Source organism: Ornithorhynchus anatinus, chromosome 20, assembly GCF_004115215.2.
Source record: "Ornithorhynchus anatinus isolate Pmale09 chromosome 20, mOrnAna1.pri.v4, whole genome shotgun sequence".
Taxonomy (NCBI): Eukaryota; Metazoa; Chordata; class Mammalia; order Monotremata; family Ornithorhynchidae; genus Ornithorhynchus; species Ornithorhynchus anatinus.
In genome coordinates this window covers 6,643,661-6,669,093 of record NC_041747.1, presented here as the reverse complement: position 1 = coordinate 6,669,093, position 25,433 = coordinate 6,643,661, and the positions used below count along the sequence as shown (strand labels likewise).

Sequence of the window (25,433 nt, the reverse complement as noted above, 5' to 3'; positions counted from 1 at the left end):
ATGAAAGCCGGCCCTTGTGCTAGTGAGTCAGAACGAGAAGGTGGTTAGACTCTCACACGCTGGCTGTAGACCTGAAAATTGTAAAAAAATGATCTTTAGCATTCTCCATGCTTCAAAGTAACCACTTGGGTGGGTGCTCTTGACCCCCCCCCCCACGTCCCCCGTCGGCACCCTCTATACTCCAGGGGCCTCTTCTTTTTTCAAGCCTCTTCTCTCTTGCCCAGTCGTCTGGCTTTTCACTCGGAGATGAATCGGGATGGACGGTGATGCCGACTCCGGTGCCGCCTGGAGAGGGGTCCTGGCCGAGATTCCCACCCTCCCGGGGCCTAACCACCTCCGTCTCTAGTCACGGGCTCGGGGGAGGGAGGAGAGAGGGCTTTGGGGAGGGGGAGGAGGGTGATGGGAATCAGAACAGAGGAGCCAGGAAAGAATGACCTCATTGGATGTCTCCGGGACCCTTGCGGGGAGAAAGCTGTCACCCTTAGACTGTGGGCTCGCTATGCACAGCACTGTGTCTATTTGTTGTTATACTGTATTCTCCCAAGTGCTTAGTACAGGGCTTTGCACACAGTAAGCACTCCATAAATACAACTGAATGAATGGATGGCGTTACTCTGCTTCAAATGCTCTCCTTCCTTGCAGACAGTAATAATAATGGTGGTATTTAAGTGCTTTCTATGTACCAAGCACCGTACTAAGCGCTGGGGTGGATACAAGCAAATCAGGCTGGACACAGTCCCTGTCCCACACAGGCCTCACAGTCTCGATCCCCATTTTGCAGATGAGGTAAATGAGGCCCAGTGAAGTGACTTGCTCAAGGTCACACAGCGGACAAACGGCAGAGCCGGGATTAGAACCCAAGACCTTCCGACTCCCGGGCCCGTGCTCTATCCGCTACACCATGCTGCTTAGCAGCAGTTCACGCGATGCCCTCGCCTGATCTGGGGTGATTTTCTAAGGAGGAAAGGCAACTATGATCATAGCCTCCCATCTGTGTGCTGCCTTGGGAGAGTCAGTCTTTCCTTCCGCCTCCGCTCCGCATCGCCGCAACGCCTCGGGCTGGATCTCCGGGGACCGACGGAGGGAGGAGACCCCCAGAGGTCAACAGTGCAAGAACCGAGGGGGTTTTGTGGGAGAGAGGAGTCCTAGGATCACCTAGGCTATTCCGTGAGCGAATAATGGAGGAAATGAAATGCAGCCAGAGAAGATTTCCTGTGCAAGAAAATCATTCTCCCTCATCTCTGTTGCACACGCTGGCCTCTTTGGCAGTATCCAACAGTGCAACCGGAGAATGAGTACTCTTGCCTAATGAGTAAAATCACATTGTTATGCCACGTGAGAGAGAGCTTGATTCTGATGACTGTCTCTTCTTCTACCAATTAATCAATGGGTAGTATTTACCGATAATAAACACTCATATATAAGGAAATATTACATAGTCATATTAAATACCTGGTACACTAAAAATTCTGGCATAATATATTTTCACTGTACTGAGTGCTTGGGGGAGTACAGTATAGTAGGCACGACCTCTGCCCTCGAGCTTACGACCTAGCAGAGGAGACACACTAAAATAGATTAGAGATAGAGGAAAACAGTAGAGATGAAAAGATATGCGCATCAGCGGTGAGGGGACTGGGGAGTAGGGGGTGAATACCACCCGCGCTTAGGGGAGGTGGAAGGGCCGAAGTGGGGATGGGGTGGGAAATGAGGAGGGGAGCCGAGAGATTGATCGGGGAAAACCTCCACAGAGAAAACAGCGCAGGATGTGCCATCTTTCCCTCTGAGCAAGCAGAAAGCGTACATAGCAGTCGGGTGCTGGATATATTCGGGAATCAGTGTGAATAGTTCTCAAGACAGTGCCATTCTCTGGTATTATTGCAAATATTGAGGGCACCTCTCCCAACCCACAAAGGCTCAACTCAGTCGGAGCGCGACAAATACCACTGACCGATTGACCCCGGTTCTATTCGGGGCAGCGGATTTCAGCCGAGGCCTCGTGAAAGCCCCCACCTGCGGCCTCTGAGCCGCTGTTTCGGCGTGACGCTGAGCGACACAGATCCAGATCGCCAAGTGGGGCCGGCGCCTGGAAGCTCACTGGTCCCCACCTAGACCGCCAGCTTCTTGAGGGCAGGGATCGTGCCTACTAACCATTGGATTCTGCTTAGTACAGTGCTCGGCACCCAATAAGCTCTCTAGAAACAGCGTGGCTCAGGGTATAGAGCACGGTCCCGGGAGTCAGAAGGACCTGGTTTCCAAGCCCAGCTCTGCCACGTGTCTGCTGACTGACCTAGGGCAAGTCACTTCACTTCTCTGTGCCTCAGTTGCCTCATCTGGAAAATGGGGATTAAGATTGTGAGCCCTATGTGGGACAGGGACTGTGTTCAACCCAATTACCTGTATCTGCCCCAGCGCTTAGTACAGTGACTCGCACCTAGTAAGAGCTTAAATACCACAATTATTATTATTATCATTGTTAATAATAATAAACACCATCGATTGGTTGATCCAATAAAGGGACTGTGGCATTTGGGATGACCCGGCAGTAACAGCAGAGGAAACGGCTAGTTTCCTCCCTCCTTCGCTCCCTCCTTCCTTCTCTCCCGGACGTCGCTCGGCAGGCCGCTTTGCTGGCTGTCCACCTCCACTCCTTCTTTCAGCAATGCCCAGGGCTGGTCCTTCGGATACCAACAGAGGTGCGAGTTCCCGAAGGGGCTGGCGGGGTTGGGGGAGGAATCGAGGAATCACCCAGGCTATCTCCTGAGAGGACAACGGAGGCGAGGAAATGCAGCCAGAGGAGATTCGGAAACCTTTTTTCCCCACTAGCGAGATAGACTAGACAGGGAAGGAGGCTTGCGAGGGAAGTGGTCAATGTCCCATCGCCTGAGTCATCGAAAACTAGTCTAGACGACGACTGGAAAATAGACTGCTGAGAGCCAGACTGGGTTCACACCAGTTGACTTAATGGGGCTTTTCAACTCTAATTTCTCTGATTCACTCATAAACCATTCCCACGAACCCCGCGGCACACTCCTGTCACTTCTAGAGCCAAGTCGAGAAAATCCAACCATTGTCTGGCACTACCTGGAAAGACACGAGGTTATCTGATCGGACACTAGTCCCTGCCCTATAAGAGGTTCACTAATCAAGTTTATCCCCATTTTACAAATGAGGCCCAGAGAGGTTGAGTGACTCCCCCAGGTCACACAGTAGGCTAGAGCTGGGGCTTGAACCCGGCTCGTTCTGACTCCCATTTCTGAACCCTTTCCACCAGGCCACACTGCCTCCGAGTTGGACCACTAGGATTGCTCACACTCATTAACGACAGCCGTTAACATAATTTAGGTGTTTGGATACAGCAATTTATGGCTACACATTCTGGAGCCAGGAGTTTGAAGAGCTTCTGTCCGGGGATCTGTTTTGGAATTGTCTTTGGGGTTAAGGAGCTCTGGTGTGTTTCGCCAGAGAACTTTTATTAATCTTCCTAAAAATATCCTCTTTATCAGGTGCACTTTCCTAACTTTGTCTTCCATACTTTCATCAATCAGTAGCTTCTCAGGAACCAAGATTAAAACGATGCTTTGGTTTTCCTGATTCCCTAATGGCATTTCTCTTTATGCTTCTTAAACATAAACCTCTTCTTCTGTGAGCAGTCAATGAGTCTTTGCTTAGAAAATATCTTTTAGGAATTTGGAAAAGATGGATTAGAAAGCTTAAGCAGTAGGGCATTTTTTGTGCTTTTGCATTCAACTGGCTTTCTGGTGGTGTTTTCTATTTGGTGACAGAAGGTAAAATTTGCTGCAGCTTTTAAAAGAAACCAAAATTAACAGTTTAGGAGGTAACTCGAGCACTGAGGCGAGGTAAATAAAATACAGGTTGTTATTTTAATAACATGGAACTGATCCCTTTTTCTCTAAGAACCAACCTAACCGATCATTTTGCACTACTCAACACTCAAATAGAAATTTCCCTCCAACTTGGGCAAGCATTATAAATGTTTAAAAACTCCTTGATTTCTCTTCTTTCATTTCTTCGTTCCAGGCAAACGGCACTGTTCCCAGCTAGTATTTTGACGGCGCTTTATTTGTGCAAAGTGCGTTAGAATTGTTTTCATTACCCTCTCTCTAACAAGTAATTAGTAAGCTCACTCACTGGGAATGTTCGGACTGTAGTCGGATTGGACCGCGCCAGACCAAGAGAGAGGCGGCTTCCCTTTTCAATTCTTCATCACATCATTATACTTTCGCTCCCATGTACCTACAAAAGCTTCTGCTTCAAGCTGCTGGCCATAAACCTGAAGTCATTACAGATAAAGGGCTCAACCGAAAAAATACCCTGAGTGAAAAATCCTGAGAGAGGCTCCTTAGCTTGCGAGGGAACTTTAATGGAAGAACTTCCCGATACCCAGAACTGATCCGATTCAAACCTGGGCCGATGTAGTTTAGCACGGATGCGCTTTGGAGTTTGAGCATGGGTTCCTACACAGTACTAAATATGGCTCTCCGGATCTCGAAAACCCACATTTAATGAGGGTCTTTGATTCCATGCTAAACACCAGAAACACAGCTAATTGGCTTAACAATTATAACAAATGACTTTCTATTGGCAAAAAGAATCCTTTGAAATGTACATTACATTCAGAAAGGATTCAATTGACAAAATGGATAATCAGGATTCCTTTGATAAATCACGACTAAGGTTATCTTTGGCAGATAAGAACTTGGTGACTATTTGTGGGGTTCTATAAATAGCCCGCTGGCTCCCCCGCACCCCACCCTGTAAATAGAGCAGTGATGCAGTCTGGCAGGCATTTTCCTGCAATTAGACAATCCCACATCTGTGAACTGGGGCTGCAAATGAAAGCGTCATTGTCAGCTCCCGGCACACACCCCACAAAAGTCCACTGGCCTTTTTCCCTTAGCCCCTTCGACAATCGTTCTTCTCAATGCTTTCTGTAACTGTTTCTTCTTTGATCCTTCTGAGGTCATTTGGCCAAAGGAGCGGGGACCGATCGTGAAAAATGCAAGCCCGGAAGGGGACTGGATATCCAAGTTGGTCGCCCACCTGAATGCATTGAAATGTAGGCTTCGGTCTGAGTCTAAATCTCTCTGGCAATTTACTTTGGAGCAATAACTGTCTGTTGGCTGAATTTTCTAATTAAAAGTAGATCCCGGGAAGGGAAGGGATGGGAAGCGCACAGACATGTCAGGGCTCCCCGGACTCAGCGCAGAAGTCGCCAAGGGGCGGCGATCTCAGATTTTGGCAATCTCACTTGCTACTGACTCACCGGTGGCTTCCAGAAGCCATCTCATCCAGTCTCCTGCCTCTAACCTGCACCCAAACTTCCCCCAACACCACGGGCATCAATTCTACTCTCTGAGCTCTCCAGGGGAGGAAAGTCCTGGCCTAGTGGAAAGAGCATGAGTCGGGGAGGCATGAGGTCCGGGTTCTGGACCCGACTCTATGACTCGGCCGCCGTGCGATCTTGGGCAAGTAACGGTGGTCATCATCCAGGTACTTTTAATGGCTTCCTATGTGCCGGGCCCTGTGCTAAGCGCCGGGGTAGATTCGAGATTATCGGGTTGGACGCAATCCCTGTCCCACATGAGCCTCACAATCCAAGTGGGAGGGAGTAGGAACTAATCCCTATTTTACAGATGTGGGAACTGAGGTGCAGAAAAGCAAAGTGACTTGCCCAAGGTCACACAACAGGCAAGTGGCGAGCCGGGATCAGAACCTAGGTCTTGGGTCTCAGGCCAGGACTCTTCCCACTAGGCAACGCCGCTTCTCTAGCCTCAGTTTCCTCATCTGAAAATGGGAATAAGATACTTACTCTCCCTCCTTCTTAAGATATGAGTCCTAGGTGGGGGGGGACTGCCTGAACAGATTATCTTGTATCTACCTTGAAGTTGAGCACAGTGCTGGGCACAGAGCAAGCACTTAATAAACATCACCATCAATCAGTCAGAGGTATTTAGTGAGCACTCCCTATGGGCAGAGAACCAGGGAGAGATGAATACAATAGAGTTAGTAGATAGAATCCCTGCCTTCAACAAAGGAGGAGGCCATGAGCAGGCAGTTGGGAGGATGTGAACCAGGGGTAGAAGGAGAGAGCGATGAGAGCGCGGCTCGGGTTGGTGTTAGAGGAGTGAAGCGCATGAGTTAGGTCGAGCGGAAGAGGAGCCAGGATAAGTTGGGAGTCAAATAAAATAGGGATCAGCGCTTACCCCCACATTTAGCACAGAGCAGACACTTAAAACTGTAATTACTATTCGTCATTGGCAGGGAACGTGTCCGCCGACCCTGTTGTATTATACTCTCCCGAGTTCTGAGTACAGTGCTCTGCACAGAGTAAACGCTCAATAAGTACCATTGATAGATTGGGTAAATCCTCCCGGGGTGGAGAAAGGACACGTCAAGGAGTGAAGAAAGCAGGGTAGCCTAGTGGGAAGAGCATGGGCCTGAGAGCCAGAGGACTTGGGTTTTAATCCCAGCTCTCCCATCTGCCTGCTGTGACACCTCGGGCAAGTCACTTAACTTCTCAGTGTCTCGGTTTCTCCACTGTAAAATGGGGATTCAATCCCTGTTCTCCCTCCTATGTAGACCGTGAGCACTGCGTGGGGCAGGGACCCTGACCCGATTACTTTGCGTACGCCCCGGCGCCGGGTGCGATGCTTGGCACCCAGTAAGCACTTCGCAAACACCACGGTCACCGTTATTATCCTTCGGTGTGACCAGGCGCCCGTGTGGTTAGTCGAGCCAGCTCGCTTTCCTCTCCGGGGACAGAGTTGTCGTGACCCCGTGGCGAGCTCCAGGGCCTCGGCGCTGCTTGGAGTCGCTGCATCCTTTCCCTGCCCAGTTTGGGTGGCAGAAGCTTTCAACGGCACCACACCCATGTCTGCTCCCATTTCGATGCTCCGGCGTAACAGCGTGAGTAATAGTTAAAATGTGAACCTCAAGGTACTCATCATCACCCTTTTTTTAAAGTGAGAAGAGGGAGTTAAAAGGTACTGCCATTGCTTTAAGGTAATGACGGTACTTTTAAAGCACTTTTCTTTCTTCAGTGGCATTTGTTAAGGGCTTACCATGTGCCAGGCACTGTACTGAGCGCTGGGGTAGATACAAGATAATCGGGGTGGATACAGTCCCTGCCGGCCCGATGGGGCTCACGGTCTTCATCCCCATTTTACCGATGAGGTAACTGAGGCACGGAGAAGTGAAGTGACTTGCCCAGGTCACACGGCAGACAAGTGGCGGAGCGGGGATTAGAACACTCCCAGGCCTGTGCTCTATCCACTAGGCCTCGCTGCTTCCCTAAGTGCTTATTCTGGGCCAAACACTGGCCTCTGTACTGGGATAGATATAAGATAATCAGATTGGCTACCATCCCCTTCCACATGGGGCTTGCAATCTAAAAGGGTGGGAGAACAGATATTTTATCCCTGTTTTACAGATGAGAAAATGGAGGCTCCAAGAGGTTAAATGACTTGCCCAGGGTCACACAGCAGGAAAGGGGCGGAATCGGGATTAGGACCCAGATTTCCTGACTCCCTGTCCTGTGTTCTTTCCAGTAGCCACATTACCGCCCCACAAAATGTCTTGCTGCAACAGCTGAGGAGGAGCAAGAGGCCAGTGTTTCCAAAGGGACTCCAATTCCCTAGAATGTGACACCCTACGGGGTCAATCCAACTTCTCATCAAAATCTGGGCTAAGCGCCACGAGACCTCCTGCTTTTAAGGCTCATTTCTCTACGCTCAACACTTTCCTAATTCCATTAGATTGTAAGGTCTTTGAGGCCAGGGATTCTATCTACCAAATCCACTGTACTCTCCCAAGTGCTTAGTACAGTGCTCCTTACATGTAATCGATCAGTGGTGTTTTTTGAGTGCTCATTGTGTGCAGAGCACTGTGCTAAGTATTTGGGAGAGCACAACAGAGTTGGTAGACACCTTCCCTGCCCACAAGGCGCTTACAGCATATAGCAAGGTGCTCAATAGATCCCACCGATTGAGTGACTCTGTCATTTGACCTCCACTTCTTGTTTCATCCTATCACTGCCTGTGAATTCAGCCTGGCACTTGGGCCACGGAGGTTTTGTCACCCACCTAGTGGACAAAGGAAGGCTGCCGGTTGGCATGGAAATATCCTCCTCCATCATTTCCGAAGTCAGATGAACACAGAGAAGGGAAGAAACGTGAACAGCAAATGGTGCCTTTTCTCCGGTCTGAGGCCGGGCTCCTCCAGAGCGGCACAGGTCCCAGAGGCAAATCTCCTAGAGTGAAGCGACGTCAGCCATTGCTGGGTATTTCCAGAAACAGAGGAGTGTAGGGAAAGGCAAGCAGAAAGAACACGAGAAAATGACCCGTCCTCTGCTGTAGGAAAAACCGGAAAAGCCCGGGGAGGCCATCTCATTCACCGGTCCTTCCAGGTGGTCCTATCCTGACCCATCTGCCAGAGTGGGTCCAACTCTACTTCCAAAGGCCCCACCGGAGGGTATTTGGTGTTAGGATGGGAAACACGAGGTAGCAAGAGGGCCTCTGGGGCGTTCCAGTGAGTACCGCATTAAAAGAGGGGATCCCAGAGGGCGGCGTATTAGTCATGACTCAAAGCTGGGGCTTGGCCGGAGCCCCTGGCCCCTGCTGTGCGACTTGCCCCAGGTCAGGCAGCAGATAAGTGGCAGGGCCGGGATCAGAACCCAGATCCTTCTGATCCCCAAGCCTGTGTTTTTTCCACTCGGCCAGGCCGCTTCTCATTCTTTCTGTGCTTACTCTGCATCAAACACTGCTATAAGTGCTGGGGTGGATACAGGTTGGCCGGAACTCTGGGCTCCGGTGGGGGTTCTGACGTTTTCTGGGGTCCCAGGACCGCCTAAGGAGAGCAAGGTCATCCCGGGGTAGCTGTAGCAACCTCTTGTAGTTTGTGCTCCAAATGGACAGAGACTATGCCTGATCGGCTTATCTTGGCAGTGACTTATCCCAGGTCACACAGCAGACATGTGGCAGAGCTGAGATTAGAACCCAGGTCCTTCTGATTCTCAGGCCCCTCCTCTATCCACTAATACAAGCTGCTTCTCACGGTACATATATATATATATTTTAATGTCTGTTTCCCCCTGTAGGCTGTTAGCTCATTGTGGACTGGGAATGTGTCTACCAACTCTGTTATACTTGTATGCTCCCAAGCGCTTAGTACAGAGGTCTGCACGTGGTAAGCACTCAATAAATACAACTAATTGACTGTCGGCCCTTTCTCTCCTGGAGCGTATCTGGTTGAGGGGGTGAGGAGGGGGAGACCCCTCCGCATCCCTCTGCTCCTCCCCGAGGGCAGCTAAGGGACCGCCGGGGTGATAACTACACCGGGGCTCTCCGGCTGCGGCAATTTAAACGAGTAGATAATTGCAAATAATAGAGTGGAAATATAATTGTCTCATTAAAATAGGTTACTAAATCTTTCATCGGCGGAGAGAGATAGTTACGCGGCCCTAAAAATAAATTACACGAATGAATCCGAGCATGTGGGATCTGGCAGGGCTGGGGGCTGAGGGCCGGACCGGGGTATTTTTAAGGAAGCGCCGTGAGCTGTCCGGTCTGTGGCGGGAGACCGTCCTAGGAATGATGTGTCTAAGTGGAGACCGAGTAAAAGTGACAACTGGGCTCCCCCCCCAGACTTTATTTTTTGGTGCGAAAGGCTCTGTTAGAGACCGGCTTCCTCGTGCTTTTGCTGTGTCTACCGAGCTCCCTGGGGTCTGGTTGCCTTGAACTCTGCGCCACTGCCCATTAAAGGGTGGCTGGCCGTCTGGAAGGTTGGGGGCTGGGGGGAGATGCCGATAAAGAGCTGTGGATGTTTTGCCTAAGTGAAGAGGAATTTAGGATTCCGGTGTAGAAGCTGGAGAGGAAGATAATGCCATGTCAGTTGTAGTAAACCTGCCAGGGGCAAGCAGCCTCTTGAAATAGACACCCTGACCCCATCCTGAAAAGAAACAGAGATAAGGAATATTGACTTGGAGGGTAGTTCTCTCAGTTGAGGGCCCATTTAAGCTGTACTCTTCCCCGGGGGTTGTGCTCCCCCGGTGAGAAATCACCACCTGCTTCTCCCTGCCACGTCCCAGACTTCACCACGCTCCCCGAGGAGTTGCTGGAGTCGCGTTGACGATGGGGCTGGTTTTTTTTTTTTACCAGAACGGACATCGGAAGACCCACCCCCTTCCCTGGCTCCTGGCTTCCAGGACTCTGCCCAGAGCTGGCCAGCAGGGCCCTTTCCCTCCGTCCCCGAAGCCCAGCTGTCCGTACCTCTGCTGAGGTCAGGCGAGCACTGTGGGGGCTGTGGGAAGGCCTGCGCAAGAATGCTGATGGACTGGAGCCATCGCCGGCTTTGGCAGAGGGAGAGAACAAAATGAACATGTTGCTTAAGCTTGAACTCGAAGGATGGGATTTTAGAGGCGGTTGCAGGAAGCTCCGCGGATCGGGGTTTGAGAGACGTTCTCTGAGTTCTAAGGCTCGCGGGAACTTTGACGAGTCACCTAGGCTCTCTGACAACTTCAAAGAGGAACACTCCCAGACCACGTCAAACGGAATCCAGTTTTTAGAGACTTCCCCAGGAAGGTATTCCGCAATGGGCACGAGGAGGATTTGAATAAGCTCAAGAGCAAGAGGCCGATAATGGGTTATTCAAGGGAATGGAGGATGTTAGAGGGAAAAGACAGGGATGGCTTGGAAGAATTAAATAGATACAGGGACGACGTGTCGGTAATGGGTGACTAAGGGGAAAAGTCTGGGATGCCGGAAGGCTCTCCCCTCCGCGCCCACTCCCCCCACCCCCAAGCAAACCATGAAGAAAGTGCATGTCAAGACCAATTATCCCGTAAGTGGCTAGCAACTCTGTTGCATTGTACTTCACCAAGTGCTTAGTACAGTGGTCTGGGCTCACTAAGCACTCAATAAATAGCACCGATTGATTGCTTACACTATACTTCAAACCTTTTTGTGACAGTCAGTGGTATTTGAGCCCTTAATGTGGGCAGAGCACTGAAATAAGTGACTTCTGGCGTAGATGGAAGATTTAGAGCCAGATGGCTCATTTTGGCACCTTTTAGATAAACTCCTCCAGTATACATTCATATACATTCCACGATACCAACTTCCGGTCAGAAAATTCTTCCCTAAAGCCAACGCAAATATTGACATCGTGAGCCCCACATGGGACAGGGACTGTGTCCAACCCAATTTGCCTGTATCCACCCCAGCGCTGAGAACAGTGCCCGCTGCATAGAAAGCGCTTAACAAATACATTATTATTATTAGAAATGCTCCCGCGAAACTTCAAGTTGGGCATTCTTTTATTCCCCTTGGGCCCATTTCGAAAGACACTGGATCCGATTTAATTACTTCAGAACGCTTTGCTAACCTGCCTTGTTGCAAGTGATCCGTGTCGGCAGTTGTTCCGAGCTCACTGACAGGGCCCCGGAACTTCTACTAACATTTCCATTACATTAAGTCTCCACCCGGGGTTATAGACCACGCGTGTACATGTAGGAATGAGAAGCTATAGCCTTCATATTTAAAGACTGGGCTGCTAGTGGTGAGATTTATTCCTCGAGCGCTTAGTATGGTGCTCTGCACACCGTAGACACAACTGACTGACTTAGGGCGGCACGAAGCATGGTCTTTCCTAGCCCCTTATAGGTAGAAAGATGTTTTTTCTAGACTGTCGCTCGATCAGGGAGAGCACTGTGTTCTTTCGGCGACTGCTTGGACCTTAAGGGTGTCACCACAGGGTGTTGCTGCCAATTCAGCCACCAATCAGTCAACAGCATTTAGTGAACGCCTACTGTGTGCAAAGCACCGCACTAAGCATTTGAGGGAGTAAAATAGTAGACCTGATTCTTGCCCTGAGCAAGGAGACCAGTATGGCGACTGAACCACAGCGACATAATCCCCGCCCCCAAGGAATTTGAGTGGGCAGAGGGGGAAACCCCCTAAAACAAGCACACCCCAACCTGTGAGTTGAGGCCCTGACACGCACAGGAGCTCCGGGCTGAGGGAGTGAAGGGGCAGCAAGAGTTTCAAGCACAGACTCGAACCAGTCTATGACTCACCAGAAGTATTAGGTCGAAGGCCACCAGATGCTTCTTCATCAGACAGGAATTGCTTCTGTTTGATTAAATACCCACTGGTCTCCTCAGATAAGTTTGTAGAGGGAAGGGGGCAAGGACGAGTCTTTTAATTACCGGCATTCCAGATGTGACGGTTGGCTCACCCACCGTGCCCTGGGCTTCAAAACTCACTGGCAGTCAATTGTGCGGAAGTAGCGTGGCCTAGTGGAAAGAGCACAGGCCTGGGAGTCGAAGGACCTGGACTCCAACCCCGGTTCTGCCGCTTGCCTGCTGAGTGACGGTGGGCAAGACATCTTAACCAATCTGTGCCTCAGATTCCTCATCTGTAAAATGGGGATTAAATACCTGTTCTCCCTTCCATTTAGACTGACAGGGACTGTGTTCAGTCTGATTACCTCCCATCTATCCAAAAGCACATAGCGGGGCTTGGTGCATATTAAGCATTTAATTAGTATTATTATCGGGCTGTGAAGTGTCTTCGTGCTGCCATTTTGGATAGGATACTACGGAAAAAAGGCATCATTTTCCCAACAAATCCTGTGTGTCTGAGTGCTTACTCATCCACAGACCTGTCTTTCTATTCTCTTCACCCTTAATAATAATAATTGTGTGCCAAGCACAATACTGAGCACTGAGGTAGATAGAGAATAATCAGGTCAGGCAAAGTCCTAGTCCCAAAAGGGGCTTTTATCTGTAATTTATTTTGTGCCGTCCCGGCTGGACTGCAATCGCCTTGAAAATAGGCATCTTGCCTTCTTACTCTAATGGAAGGAACTAAGAGCTGTGTACATTGCTCTGCGCAGAGTAGGTACTTGGTAAGTCCTACAGATTGACTGGGGAGGGAGGGATCGTGTCCATGTCTACCAGCTCGACTGTATCATACTCTCCCAACCACTCAGTACAATATAAAAGCGTATATTAAACAACTATTCTGATTCCTTTGCATCAGAACCCACCTGGATTTATAGACCATCTGAAGCAAATTGGAAGTAACAGTTGTGCATATCGGGTGGAATCAGATAGGGAGTTTTCTGGGACACAGGGCACAGTCACTGTGATGTAGAACTGAGCTGAGTGGATTTCGTGGGGGTGTGTTCGCAGGAAAGACAAGGGAAGTCTGGGTGGAACACTTACACAAGTGTGGGGGTATGGCTTAGATCTCAAGGAAAAAAAAAATTAGCGCGAAAGCAGGTTTGGCAAACTCGGGTATCGCCACGCTTTAGCCGGCAGCACTCTCGGGCAAAAGCCAGTAGCGACCAAACGCCCGGCACTCACGCGAGGTGTTTGCATGTCCGCGTGCAATCGGGGCATTTGCTGGGGAAGGCTGGGATGTTCCAGGGCCTCCTGAAAGGCATCGATCAATCAAACAGTGGCATTTACTGAATGTTTGCTCTGGGCTAAGCACTTTAATGAGCCCTAAGGAGGGAACAAAAGGGTTTGTGGACCTGGTCCCTGCCCTCAAGGAACTCAAGGTCTATTGTGTGCAAAGCACTGTGCTAAATGCTTAGTAAAGTACAAGAGAGTTAGTACACACAGTCCCTGTGCCCAGGGAGTTTACAATCTAGTTGGGTGAGGCATCTCTCACCCCTTGATTTGTTTCCAGAACTTGACCGGCCTTTACAAAATGAGTTTTTCGTTGAACGTCCATTCCTTCATTGCACGCTGCTATAGTCATCCCTCTGCTATATTTAACTAAATATTGGCATTCAGTACACCAACTCTGACATTTGCTAATCAGATTATTCCCTCTGAGCACTGTGCTACTCAGCTCCCCGGAGTTATCAAACTCACAGAATAAAGAATGGATTCGGGGGTTTAAAAACACCATCTGAGGGGGCAATTTTCACCTTAACTTTTAAGATCAGGTTTACATTTTATCAAATGAAAATATTTGGCGTTTGGTTTCAGTTTAAGAGCAATTTTTCAATCCCTGCCAATCGGGGAAAGGGTGGCACCCGTGCCAGCTACTCGAGGAGGAGTGAGGAGTGGTGGTGGGGGGAGATCTCTGGCAGGGCCAGGGTGGTAGCTGCAGGCCTCCCACATTTGGGAATCTTGGAGTGGTGGGGGCGAGGGAAGGAGCAGGAGGGTCTGCGCCGGGCAAGGATGCGGGCCCTGAATCCCTCTCTTCACCCTGCTTCTTCATATCCTGGGGACTGCTCTTATAGTCTGGGAAGTGGGAAGCGGGTTGGGAAAAAAAGAGAGATGCAGAAAACAAAAGGCTGTCTGGGATAAGGATGGACAGCAGTTCACTACATTGAGCCAAAAACCTGGAGCTGAGAGACAATGAGCTGCAGGGGCATTAATAATAAAAAAATGGGGAAAAGGGAGCAGGTACTGAGTTAAAAACCAAGTACAATTGAAGAAATTCATACCCTCCTAATCAGTAGCTTAGCCTCTCCGTTATGAGGAATTTTTTCATCTGGAAGGCAGGTTGTTACTTCTGACCTCAAACTCTCTTGGGAAATGCAGTAAAACATGATGAAGGGAAGTAGCGTCGGTGTATCTTGGGCAGTTAGCTTCACCCCTCACACGTCGGGTGGAGGGGATAAGAAAGGGGAGTGTGTTTTGAAGTGTGAAGGCTCTTTCTGGGGGATCCGTGGGGCCTCGATTAGAATGGAAATTCAGTCCAGCGTCAAAAAGCAGAGAGCAGAAAGGCAAAATGGGGCAGAAATGGGGAGGGAGAAGTGACCGGCTAAGAAAAACAAACTGGGTTAAAATGTCTAGCCACTCTGGTGGCAAGATCTAGAGAGGCACATAGGATGGAAAAAAAAATACAAACAGTCCTTCAAACTGTCCGAGGTGGACGATTCCAGTCCCTTTTAATGAGGAAATTTTAGTATCATTTTTAACCATCTTTATGGCCCAGTGCTCAATGAGACCTTCAAAATCCTGGCTCTGATGCTTGTCTGCTGTGTGACCTTGGGTGACTTTAATTTCTCTGAGCCTCAGTTACCGCATCTGTAAAATGGGGATGAAGACTGCAAGCCCCATTTGGGACATGGACTACGTCCAATCTGATTAGCTTGTATCTATCCGCCTGGCACACAGTAAGCACTAACCAGCTACCATTAAAGAAAAGTTTTCATTTAAAACCCAGAGGCAGTCCCACTCCCTGTTACTAGAGGCTACTGGATTCACTCCTATAATATGGAATATCAGGTTACTGATCTACACCCCCCCCCCGGCAAAAAAAAGGGGGGGGGATAGTGGTCATTGTGATTCTCAACCATCTCCCTAGGCATCAGAGGTTACCAAGAGCAACACGACTAATACTTTACCCCTTGCAAATTGAGTTATTTTCAGCAAGCTCTTTGAATTTTTTTTCCCAGCATTTTCTTGGCTCTTCTTCAAATACTAAAAGGGACCAAGGTGAGATGATAACTGAGGATACAGGGTAACCTAATGGAAAGAGCTCGGTCTGGGTGTTGGGAAACTGGAGTCCCAGTCCCTGCCCTGACACTCATCTGTGTGTGACTTTGGCCAGGTCACTTAACTTCTCTATACCTGTACCCTCATCTGAAAAATGGGGATAAATAATACTAATAGTGTTATTTATTCAACGCTTAGTATGTAGTGAACGCAGGGCTGGATACATGGGAATCAGATTGGATCATGTGGGATCTCTGATCCCACATGGGGTTCCCAGTCTAAGTAGGAGGGAGGGCTGGTATTTAATACCCATTTTACAATTGAGGAAACTGAGGCCCAGAAAAAGTGAAGTGATTTGACCAAGGTTATGCAGTAAGCAAGTGGCAGAACTAGGATCAGTATCCAGCTCCTCTGATTTTCAAGCCCAGGTTCTTTCCACTAGGCCCCACTGTTTTCCTACTATCACTCTGTCTTTCGATTGTGAGCCCTGTGTAGGATAAGAGATTGAGTCTAATCTAATTATCACTGTATTTACCCTAAGCTTGCCATCTAGTAAACCCTGAATACATAACAATTATTAGTATATACCCAATGGATGATCTACAAACAGGCAATTGTCTCTCTCTATAGTATTTAGTAGTAATATAAAGCCAAGATGCCTCGATTCCATTTCTATTATCCCTTTTTCTATGGTAGCTCTTAGCTCTTCATCTGTCCTTGCACATATTGACGCTGATGAACAGGTCCTGAACCCAATTTCGAAGCAAGGAGAGTGGCCGGAGTTCATACTAAATATACAACACAAACATGTGCAATGCTAATCAAATCTTGCAGCTTTCCTGGAAAAGGGAGTACACAGTGAAATTTTCAAGCTCGCCCATGACGCTAGATTCATCTGGTTGGTGAAACGTCACTTGACCGGGGAAGCTGGAGCAGAAACTGAGAGCAGAGGGAGGGAAGAGCGGAGGGTGGGAGGGTGAGAAGCAGCGTGGCTCAGTGGAAAGAGCATGGGCTTTGGAGTCAGAGGTCATGGGTTCAAATCCCGGCTCGGCCATTTGTCAGCTGTGTGACTTCGGGCAAGTCACTTCACTTCTCGGTGCCTCAGTTACCTCATCTGTAAAATGGGGATTGAGACTGTGAGCCCCACGTGGGACAACCTGATTCCCTTGTGTCTATCCCAGCGCTTAGAACAGTGCTCGGCACATAGTAAGCGCTTAACAAATACCAACATTATTATTATTATTATTGGGCAGATTCCCTTTGAAAAGCAAGGGCCATGTAAACCAATTTGGGGAGAAAGAATCTTAACTACAACTGCGCTTTGGGCTCCAGGTTCTCAATCCTGTCTCAGGAAAAGAATCCTGGACATAGCTAGCCTACAATGTTGCTTCAAGTGACCAGCCCATGTGGGAAGCTGGCAAGGTGTAAGTCAAACAAAAGGAAACTCCCTTTCATCACAGAGGGGTAAGGCCAGGGAATCCATGACTCTAGGCAGGTGTGCTGGGCAAAAACACCAAAAGGTTCAATCTGTTAAGCTAGCTGTGGGCGGGGAACCTATCTACCGACTCGGTTATATCGTACTCTTCCAAGGGCTTAGTACAGTGCTCTGCACACGGTAAGCGCTTAATAAATACGACTAACCATTTGGCTTTAAACAGTGAAGGGGGCATAGGAGGAGACGGTTGGAGAAACAGTAAGTTTAGTTGCATGTCAATGAAGGCGACCTCCACGCTTTCCTCCCACCATCCTTTTCTATGGGGTAGGATGGACCACTGGATTGAATCAGTAATGGCCTGAGGTTCTCACTTAGCTCATTATGAAACTGTACTTCTTCCTGTCTCCCCCCACCCCACACTTCAATTCTCATCTTCTTTTGTCAGTCAACTGAGGGTCGCTTTAAAAGAGCAGCCAGCACTTGTCCGAGTTTTGTTGACTGTCCACATGGAAGGGGACTCCGGTGGCAGGAGGCTCATGCTCTGACACCCTTTTCTAAAGAAAAACTGTCCGCTACGTGTGCTCTGATTCAACGGTATCTTCCCCGTCGAAGCAACAGGAACACTTGATACAATGGAAATGCAAGCATAAATAGATCGATTTCTTGGTGGTGGAATTCTAAACTCCCATACCAAGATCTTAAAATGTCGTCAAGTGAGGCAGGGGAAGAGCCTGTTCTGCCTCCTTCGATTAGCATGAAAATCCCCGCTAACAATGGGCATTCGCTTGAAATAAGAGTGATGTGTAGTCTGCCCAAGGCTCAAAGGAAAACAATTTTTTTGGAGAGTTGTAAGGCTCAGATTAAACACATTTGCTAACAAATCGTCTTTCAATTGGCGATACAGTGGAAAAGGATGCAGGAGGAGATGGAAAAAGAACATAGGCAGAGATTTCAGGCCACACAGAAGGGGTGGCTCACGGATGAGAGAATTCTCCCAACACGAATGCCAACCCGGACCTCTCGGGGGCTAACAGGTGCCAGAGGGACCACCCACAGAAATTCTAGATTGCGAGGCTAATGCGTTTAATGGAGCGTTCCCCTGACATCCCAACTGCCAGAGTTCAAGTATTACGGCAATAACGGTAACCATAAGGTGAGCTTCCAGTACAGCAAAAATCTCTTTTATTAACAAATCCCACCTCTTCACAGTCCTCATCTAATCAAGCACACTCCTCCCACAACCCCGCAATGTACACAGGATTCTCTACCCTTTCCCCAAACCCACTGTCCCCCCTCACTGCTGGACAAAATTAAGCACTAGATGAAGCCCAAGTTAGCCAGAGTTCAAGCTGTTCACTCTGCTCATTACAATGGACTAGAGGGGTCTACAAGTGATTAGATTCACTTTTTCTTTTATGGCTTATTTAAATGCTAACTAGTAATTATGAGCGTTCTTTAGTTTTGGTTTGTTACTCTTCTTTTGATCATCCTCTATGACATTTGCTAAGGGCTTACTTGATTCAAATTCACACCACGTGGTGACAATTCCGGGTTCTGGCTGCCCTGTTCCGGTGGGAGGATCTTCTCACGTGGATCCCAAGTGGGAAGAGAGGTCCCCCGCCCGTGAATTGTCAGGCATTCCCGCTCCTCCGCCCTCGGGATCACAGGGCCTTCAGTGAATAATAATAATGTTGGTATTTGTTAAGCACTTACTATGTGCAGAGCACTGTTCTAAGTGCTGGGGTAGATACAGGGAAATCAGGTTGTCCCACATGAGGCTCACAGTCGTAATCCCCATCTTACAGATGAGGTAACTGAGGCACAGAGAAGTTAAGTGACTTGCCCACAGTCACATAGCTGACAAGTGGCCTGGTCTGCAGCCTCGGCTTCCCCTTGCCCAGCTCCAGTTGTGGAGGGGCTTCACCTTGGTAATGGCCAAAGGGAGAAGGAGGCATTGCCTGCGGACCCCCGGGACCCTCCCCGGGGGTGGGGAGACACCCCCGAATCAAGGGAAACCAGTTTCACAAGCTCATGTGGGCAGGGAATGTGTCTGATTATTGTTATACTATACTGAGTGCTTGGGCAAGTTGCAATGCTTGGGCAAGTTGCAAGTTGGGCAACCGCTTGCCCAAGCACTTAGTACAGTACTCTGCGCACAGTAAGTGCTCAATAAATATGACCCAATGAATGAATGAATGAACACTGTCTGCCAAAGTGCCTGCAAATGCCTTGAAAGCAGCACAAAAGACCATTTTGAGGCATTAAATTTTGAAACGCCACTAGCTTGAAAAGAGGGAAGTGTTTAATATCCTGAGGCCGGATGGTTTTACAGATGCTCTGCCGCGTCTTCCCGAAACCACAGTCAAGAGAGCAGCGTCTGCACTTGCTGTGGAGATCTGTGGACAATAGTGTCAGGGTCTTTGTAGCCACTGGCTGGGTTTGTCACAGCGGCGTACAGTTGGCTGTAGGCTCTGCAGACCAGTTCCGTCGACTGTTTTACGATCTGTTCTCTATTGACAAACACATAAACAACGTTTGAGTTTACACTACAACTGAATTTCCCAGAGATGGAAGATCAAAACACGGACCAAGAGTTTTAAGTACATCACTCAGAGATAACCAAAGGTAGACATATGAACTGCTTTCAATCATCAGAAATGTACCTTTAACCATACAGATATTTCAACTGTAGCCCCCCAAACCCCCCCCCCCACGCAATATTTTTTTTTTTACATAGTTCTTTTCTAACAAGTGTTATAATTATGTCACGCATACGTCTGGATACTGTACAGTTTAGGAGTACACCAGCAAAGCTCTTCAAGAGCAAAATCAATCAGTCAATGGTATTTCCTGAGCACTTAGTCTGTGGTGAGTACTATATTGAGCGGCTGGGAAAGTACACGGCCCCATCGTTATAAAAAAACTAATATATTGAGGTAATATACTTGCCGATGTCCAATAGACTACACCTGTTCCCAACACCAACAGCCACCCCATTCCTCCTTAAGGAGAGCAGCAAGCAAGAGTCGAGTTTGAATGGCATCAGAAAAACCTTTTTGTCCCGATTACTACCAGCTCACCCGCGCAGGGAATAGCCAAAGATCTTCAATCCTGTCCATAAAAGGGAGCAGAAACCCTCACTTATTCACGTGCTCTTCCCCAGCCACACTCTACCAGTCACCACTACTGCTTTCCTCAGAAAAATGAAACCCGTCCATTCCGTTTTTGTATGTTATTGTATTCCGTTCCCCCTTAAATAGATTTCTCTGAATACTCAGGTTTCAAAGAAATCTAAGTTTGTGAGGGAATTTAATGAAACAATAACAGATAACGGCAGGGCAAACACAGCTTATTTTAGACTACTATTTTAGACTACCGTAGCCTTGTGTATCCTTTTCAAAAAAATGCATTCAGTCCAAGAGCCGTTCTCCTTGGCCTTATCTTGCTGTTCGCATCTGATAAGAACACAATCATTGCCTGGAGCTCATCCACCCTGTGTTTCCCCCAGACACAGATTTCCATGAAAGCCAACAAAAAGGCAAAGAAACAAAGGAAGAGAATATTACATTTCTCATTAGGCCCATTAACTAAGTCTCAGTATGCCAGCTCTGATTTATTTTAGGCTTGGGGCAAAATGAAGTTATCAAGAAGCTTCATCCATTTGACTCATGACCCTGAACTCCATATTTTTCAGAATGATGAATACATTATTGTCATACCTTAGATATGTTGCATACACATTGTTTGTACTAACCAGATATGGAGGCCAAAGAAAAAAAAAAGGTCCCTGCCCTCCCAAACCGGGTGATGTTTTCTTTCTCCTACCTAATTCAGTGTCCTAATTATCCTAATTAATTCTGTGTCTGTCTTTCTGCTGAGACCCAGAGAAGTTACATGAGTTGCCCAAGGTTGCACAGCGGGAAAGTGGCAGAGCTGGAATTAGAGCCCAGGACTCCTGACTTCCATTTTCAGTGTGCACTGTTAAAGGCGGTCTAAACTGGGTTCCATCATCTCCCAGCACTGCCCACTTTATTAAACCGAACAAATTCTATAGATCTGCTCCCACCAGAAAAATAAGTCCGAATGTGGATAACCACGCCAGGTCTGGAAGGTTGTCCCCGAAGCCAAGTTCAGCTCGTTTGGAGGTGGGATAACTTCTCGGAAATTTACCACATGACACCCTGTGGCCGGGATCTGGGATGCTCTCTTCCAGCTCTTTGTGAATCCTGAATGGGTGTGAGCTCGTTGTAGGCAGGAATGTGTCTGCTTGTTGTTATACAGTACTCTGCCAAGCGCTCAGTACAGTGCTTGGCACACAGTGAGCGCTCGATAAATATTACCGAATGAAGTTCCACCTAGGCAAGAGCTTATTTTTCTGGTGGAATAAGGCCCTACCTTTATTAAATATGACATTTAAAAACAATTCCAGCTGTTGACAATAAAGCACATTTTCATGACAAAACAACCTAGAAATAAGATTCAGGCTCTTTAATTCAAGATTTCAATAGATAGAGAAATTCATACATTCTTCCGAGTTACAAAAAAAAAGATTTAACTAGCACTAATTGAAAATATTAAGCTCCAGGATGTTGAGAACTATTAAATATTTTATGCAGTGATTAGTAGGAATCCGTTCATGTGAACTGAATGAGGATAATATTATTCACATTTTAAAATATATTCACAGAAAATATTTTATTCTAAATTAATATTTTAAAGCAATGAACTGTGATAAGAAATGAGTCCTCTCACTACTAGAATCAGTGTTCTTGTCATTAATCAGTGCGGTAGGATTCCAGTTGCCATAACAACGCGATACAACTTTTATCATTATCATAAACCCAGCATTTCTAAAAATAGTTTGTCTCAACATTCAGTTTCTGTGATGAGAAAAAGTGGCTTTTTGTTTTAACAGCACCCTAGTTAAGAGGATAAGGTGTTTCTATGCAGAAATAAAAAGTGTCTTAACGGATAAAGATTCGCAAGTGGGGAAGAAAAGACAATAGACACTTCTGGGTATTAGAATGCCAGGTTTACATTTTTGTTTTTTTAGGCTGGGTTTACCGGGAGACCACAACTGATGAACTTTACTCTTGCAGTGCAAATACTTATCGAAGAGATGGCAATACTAAGACAATAACCATCACATCACAAAACAGTAAGAACAAAAACAGGCATCACCCAGAAAGGCCAATGCTTATTGCCACCTTGACTAGTTACGGAGCTGGCAAGAAGTCATGTGGCTTCATTCGACTCACCACGGCTCTGACGAGTGATGAGGAAAGGAAGGAATCCTGCAGAGACGGTGGTAATTCAACACCAATTTTATTTTTTTTTTTACGGTACTTATTAGAAGCTTACCTTGTGCCAAGCAATGTACTAAGCACTGAGGTAGAGCCAAGTTAATCAGGTCGGGCACAGTCCCTTGTCCCACATTGGACTCTCAGTCTAACTAAGAGGAAGGAGGATTTAATCCCCATTTTACAGATGAGGAAGCAGAGACACAGAGAAGTGACTTGTCCAAGGTCATACATCAGAGTTGGAATTAGTACTCCAATTTCTAGGCCCGGGTTCTTTCCGCTAGGCCACACTGCTTCTCTACTAACCTAGTAACGATGAGGGAGGAAGGGCACCCTTCAAGGAAACTACTTTTATCTTTGTTGCTTATTTTATTTCTTGATATGCCTCCATTTGCGGATCTCCCCATTTTAAGGGCACTCTTCCTATTGGCAAAAATGATCAGTTCATTATGGAATGCTAAGCACCCAGCCCAAGACCATAAAACTAAACTCACAAATCCAACCCAGAAAATAATAATTTTTAGATTTACTGGAAATGGAATTTTTGTTTCGCTTAGTTGGTAGACACGATGCATTTTACTAATGTAGTGTTCAGGTACAGGTAAATTCTACCATAATATATTCAGAGAAGCACACACAGAAAATAAAAAGAGCTGGAAGGTTAGCTAATATATCCCCCTAGGTAATCAATGGTACTGGCAGGATTTTGATAAAAAGATCATACTTCCAACTGTCAAAAGCCTGACAGCACAAATGCTTTTCAGGCATTATGGTAACCTTACGGAAACCCAAGAGGTTAAGGAAAGGCATTTATCTCTCTAAAATGCTCTGCACTATTACTCATCAATGATTTATAATTGATATTAACATTTCTACATGAGAAAACATGAAATCTTATGGTGTGTACTGATCAAAACCAATATTTACTTATTAATCATTACTACACTCTTGTAATATCTTCAATTATAAACAATTACAGTTTATGGCAAAAAAAAATCCCAATCCCAACTAAATATCTTCCTCCTAAAATGATTTATAATCTAAGTTTTCTGGCACTCAGGTACCCTGGTTTGTGCATAGGTAAGAGCTATCAACTCCAACCATAGCTAATTCAAAGACTGCAATGTTGAAGAGGAAGCAAGATAATTTCAAACTATCGTATTTATGGCTCCTTTATTCTGTTTCAGGTCCCTTGACATTTCCGGACTCCCAGTGGAGTTTGGATTTAAAGCTGGTGGAGACCACAGTAGCGCTCACACCCCACTGTCAGCACTATTTTATTTTTTTTTTTTGGAGTAGCGGAAATATCTGGGCTGGCTCAGATAGACACTGTACTTTTCCTCCTCCTCTTTTCCCTGCCCTTTTTCCCCTTCCTCTCTTCCTGTCATTATCTCCTTATCTCTCACCATCTCTTCCCTATGTAACTCAACTCCTCTGTCGGTCTATCTTGGCTGTCTCTTCCTCTCTCCGTTTACTCTGCTCATTTGTTCCTTTCTCTGTTCCGCTACTCTGGCCCTCGTGGTCCTTCCCGACGACTTGACCGCTGCCTAGACAGAACCTTCTCCTTTGCCGCATAGCAGCAGGGGCTCTGGCCGGGGTGAGAAACTGAGTACACCCGAAGTTCTTATGATCCCCTCTGCTTAGCTCGTAAGAGACCCATTTCGTGAACGATGCTAAGACTGCTCACTTTGTAATGCTTTTATCTCGCACAACTCGTATTTAAGAAGTGCTTCGATCCAACTCCTTTTTTTTGGCTTTCACTGCTTTGGCAGGCCCACCATTTGTGTGATGGATTGTCACTGGAAATATTCTGGGTCTTGAAATGGTTTAATCAATGCACAAATCCTATCAAGAGGACTGGAAATGTCCACACTGTCTAAATGCCCATCAGAAACAGCTCTTCCAGAATAAGACACTCAGTTACGTGTTTGCTTCACACGCATAACTGAGGGCGTCTTTTTGAACCCTGAGCTTGAACTCAAGCCTTGACTGGTCACGCTGCGGCTCGATTATAAACAGGTGGTGGGTATATCTATCCTTTGCAGCTTTTCAATAACATTTTTGTTAGGAGGACAAGAAATAAGAGGCGTTATTTTCCCCACAAACTCTAGTGAAATACAGCTCTTGGAACTCTGCACAGTTAGAGGTTAAGTAAGGATCTGGGATCAGATCTCATTATCATCAGCATAGTCAACAAAAGTATTAACTGAGTGTCTTTAATGGGTGTAATGGTTTACTAAGTGCTTGGATATATGCAAAAAAAACCCAAAATGATTTAAAACTAGTTTAGGTCCATGAGGAGCTTACAAACTATTGGGGGGAGGTAGGGATGGGGAAAGAGGGAAGCAAACAGAGAAGCAAAATGTTTAACACTGCATACAGCAACATTTCCACAACTGTTATTAACCAACTATATTCAGAATATCCCTTTATTTCCCTTTTCCTTCCCCCTTCCTTCCTTGATCCAACTATGATTCTAGAACTTTCTTCCCATCAAATCTCCTGCAGTCTCTGACAGAAAGTCTGCTTGTTCAACCATCAGAGGGTCCTTAGAATGTCTGGCAGGGTTAAACTACTTACTTTACTGTGGCGCTCAGAAGGAAATTCAGCTGTGGCATGAGCAGGTTATCTGGGGCAGCTAGATAACGATCAAACTGAGCCTAAAAGAAGAAAAAAACACCTTGAAATGTAAATGTTATCTACCATCGAGTGCTAAAAACCTGGCCATCCTCTTATAAGGGCTCCATCTCCAAACAAGGGGGTCAGAATCGGGCAGTTCTAGGCCATTCTAACTCCATTTGTCAGAAACTGCATATTTCTTCTCTCATTATTGCCAACTCTGAGGAATCCATGGAAACGGATGATGGGGCTATAGCATAGTTCATTGAAATCCACAGATAACCCAAAACCCTAATGGTCACCAGCTTCCACTTCTCCCCCACAACTTCTCATCAGAAGCAAACAAGAAGCAAAATGACTGATTTGAGTTCAGCACCATCAGCCTGCGACTCGAAGGACGGGGTTCACGGGCGGTAAACTGATGAAGACGTAAGCAGATAGGAAAGCTACTAAGGGACGAAAGACCATTAAGAACCCTTGGATAATTTGTTCTAAAGGCTTTCTAAGGACAAAAAAAAAATCATTAGGTTGAGCATCTGGTAATTGAGGTAGTAGGCAGAGAGCATCAATCTGGATGCCGTTTGAAAAAGTGAACACG

General features: G+C 47.0%; 1 protein-coding gene across 2 annotated transcripts in view; it reads right to left on the bottom strand.

The window, feature by feature from the left end:
* Positions 1-37: 37 nt before the first annotated feature.
* Positions 38-25,433, bottom strand: part of COG6 (component of oligomeric golgi complex 6) — a 74,516-nt gene continuing 49,120 nt past the window's right edge. The window contains exons 18-19 of one of the 2 annotated variants that reach the window (XM_039915014.1): positions 24,797-24,876; positions 38-71 (exon numbers count right to left, since the gene is read on the bottom strand). In XM_039915014.1, coding sequence (XP_039770948.1) covers positions 53-71; positions 24,797-24,876 — 99 coding nt within the window. In that variant the 3' untranslated portion in view covers positions 38-52. Of the gene's footprint in view, positions 72-19,196; positions 19,427-24,796; positions 24,877-25,433 lie in introns of those variants that run through there. The other variant, XM_001512585.6, reaches the window with a different exon arrangement.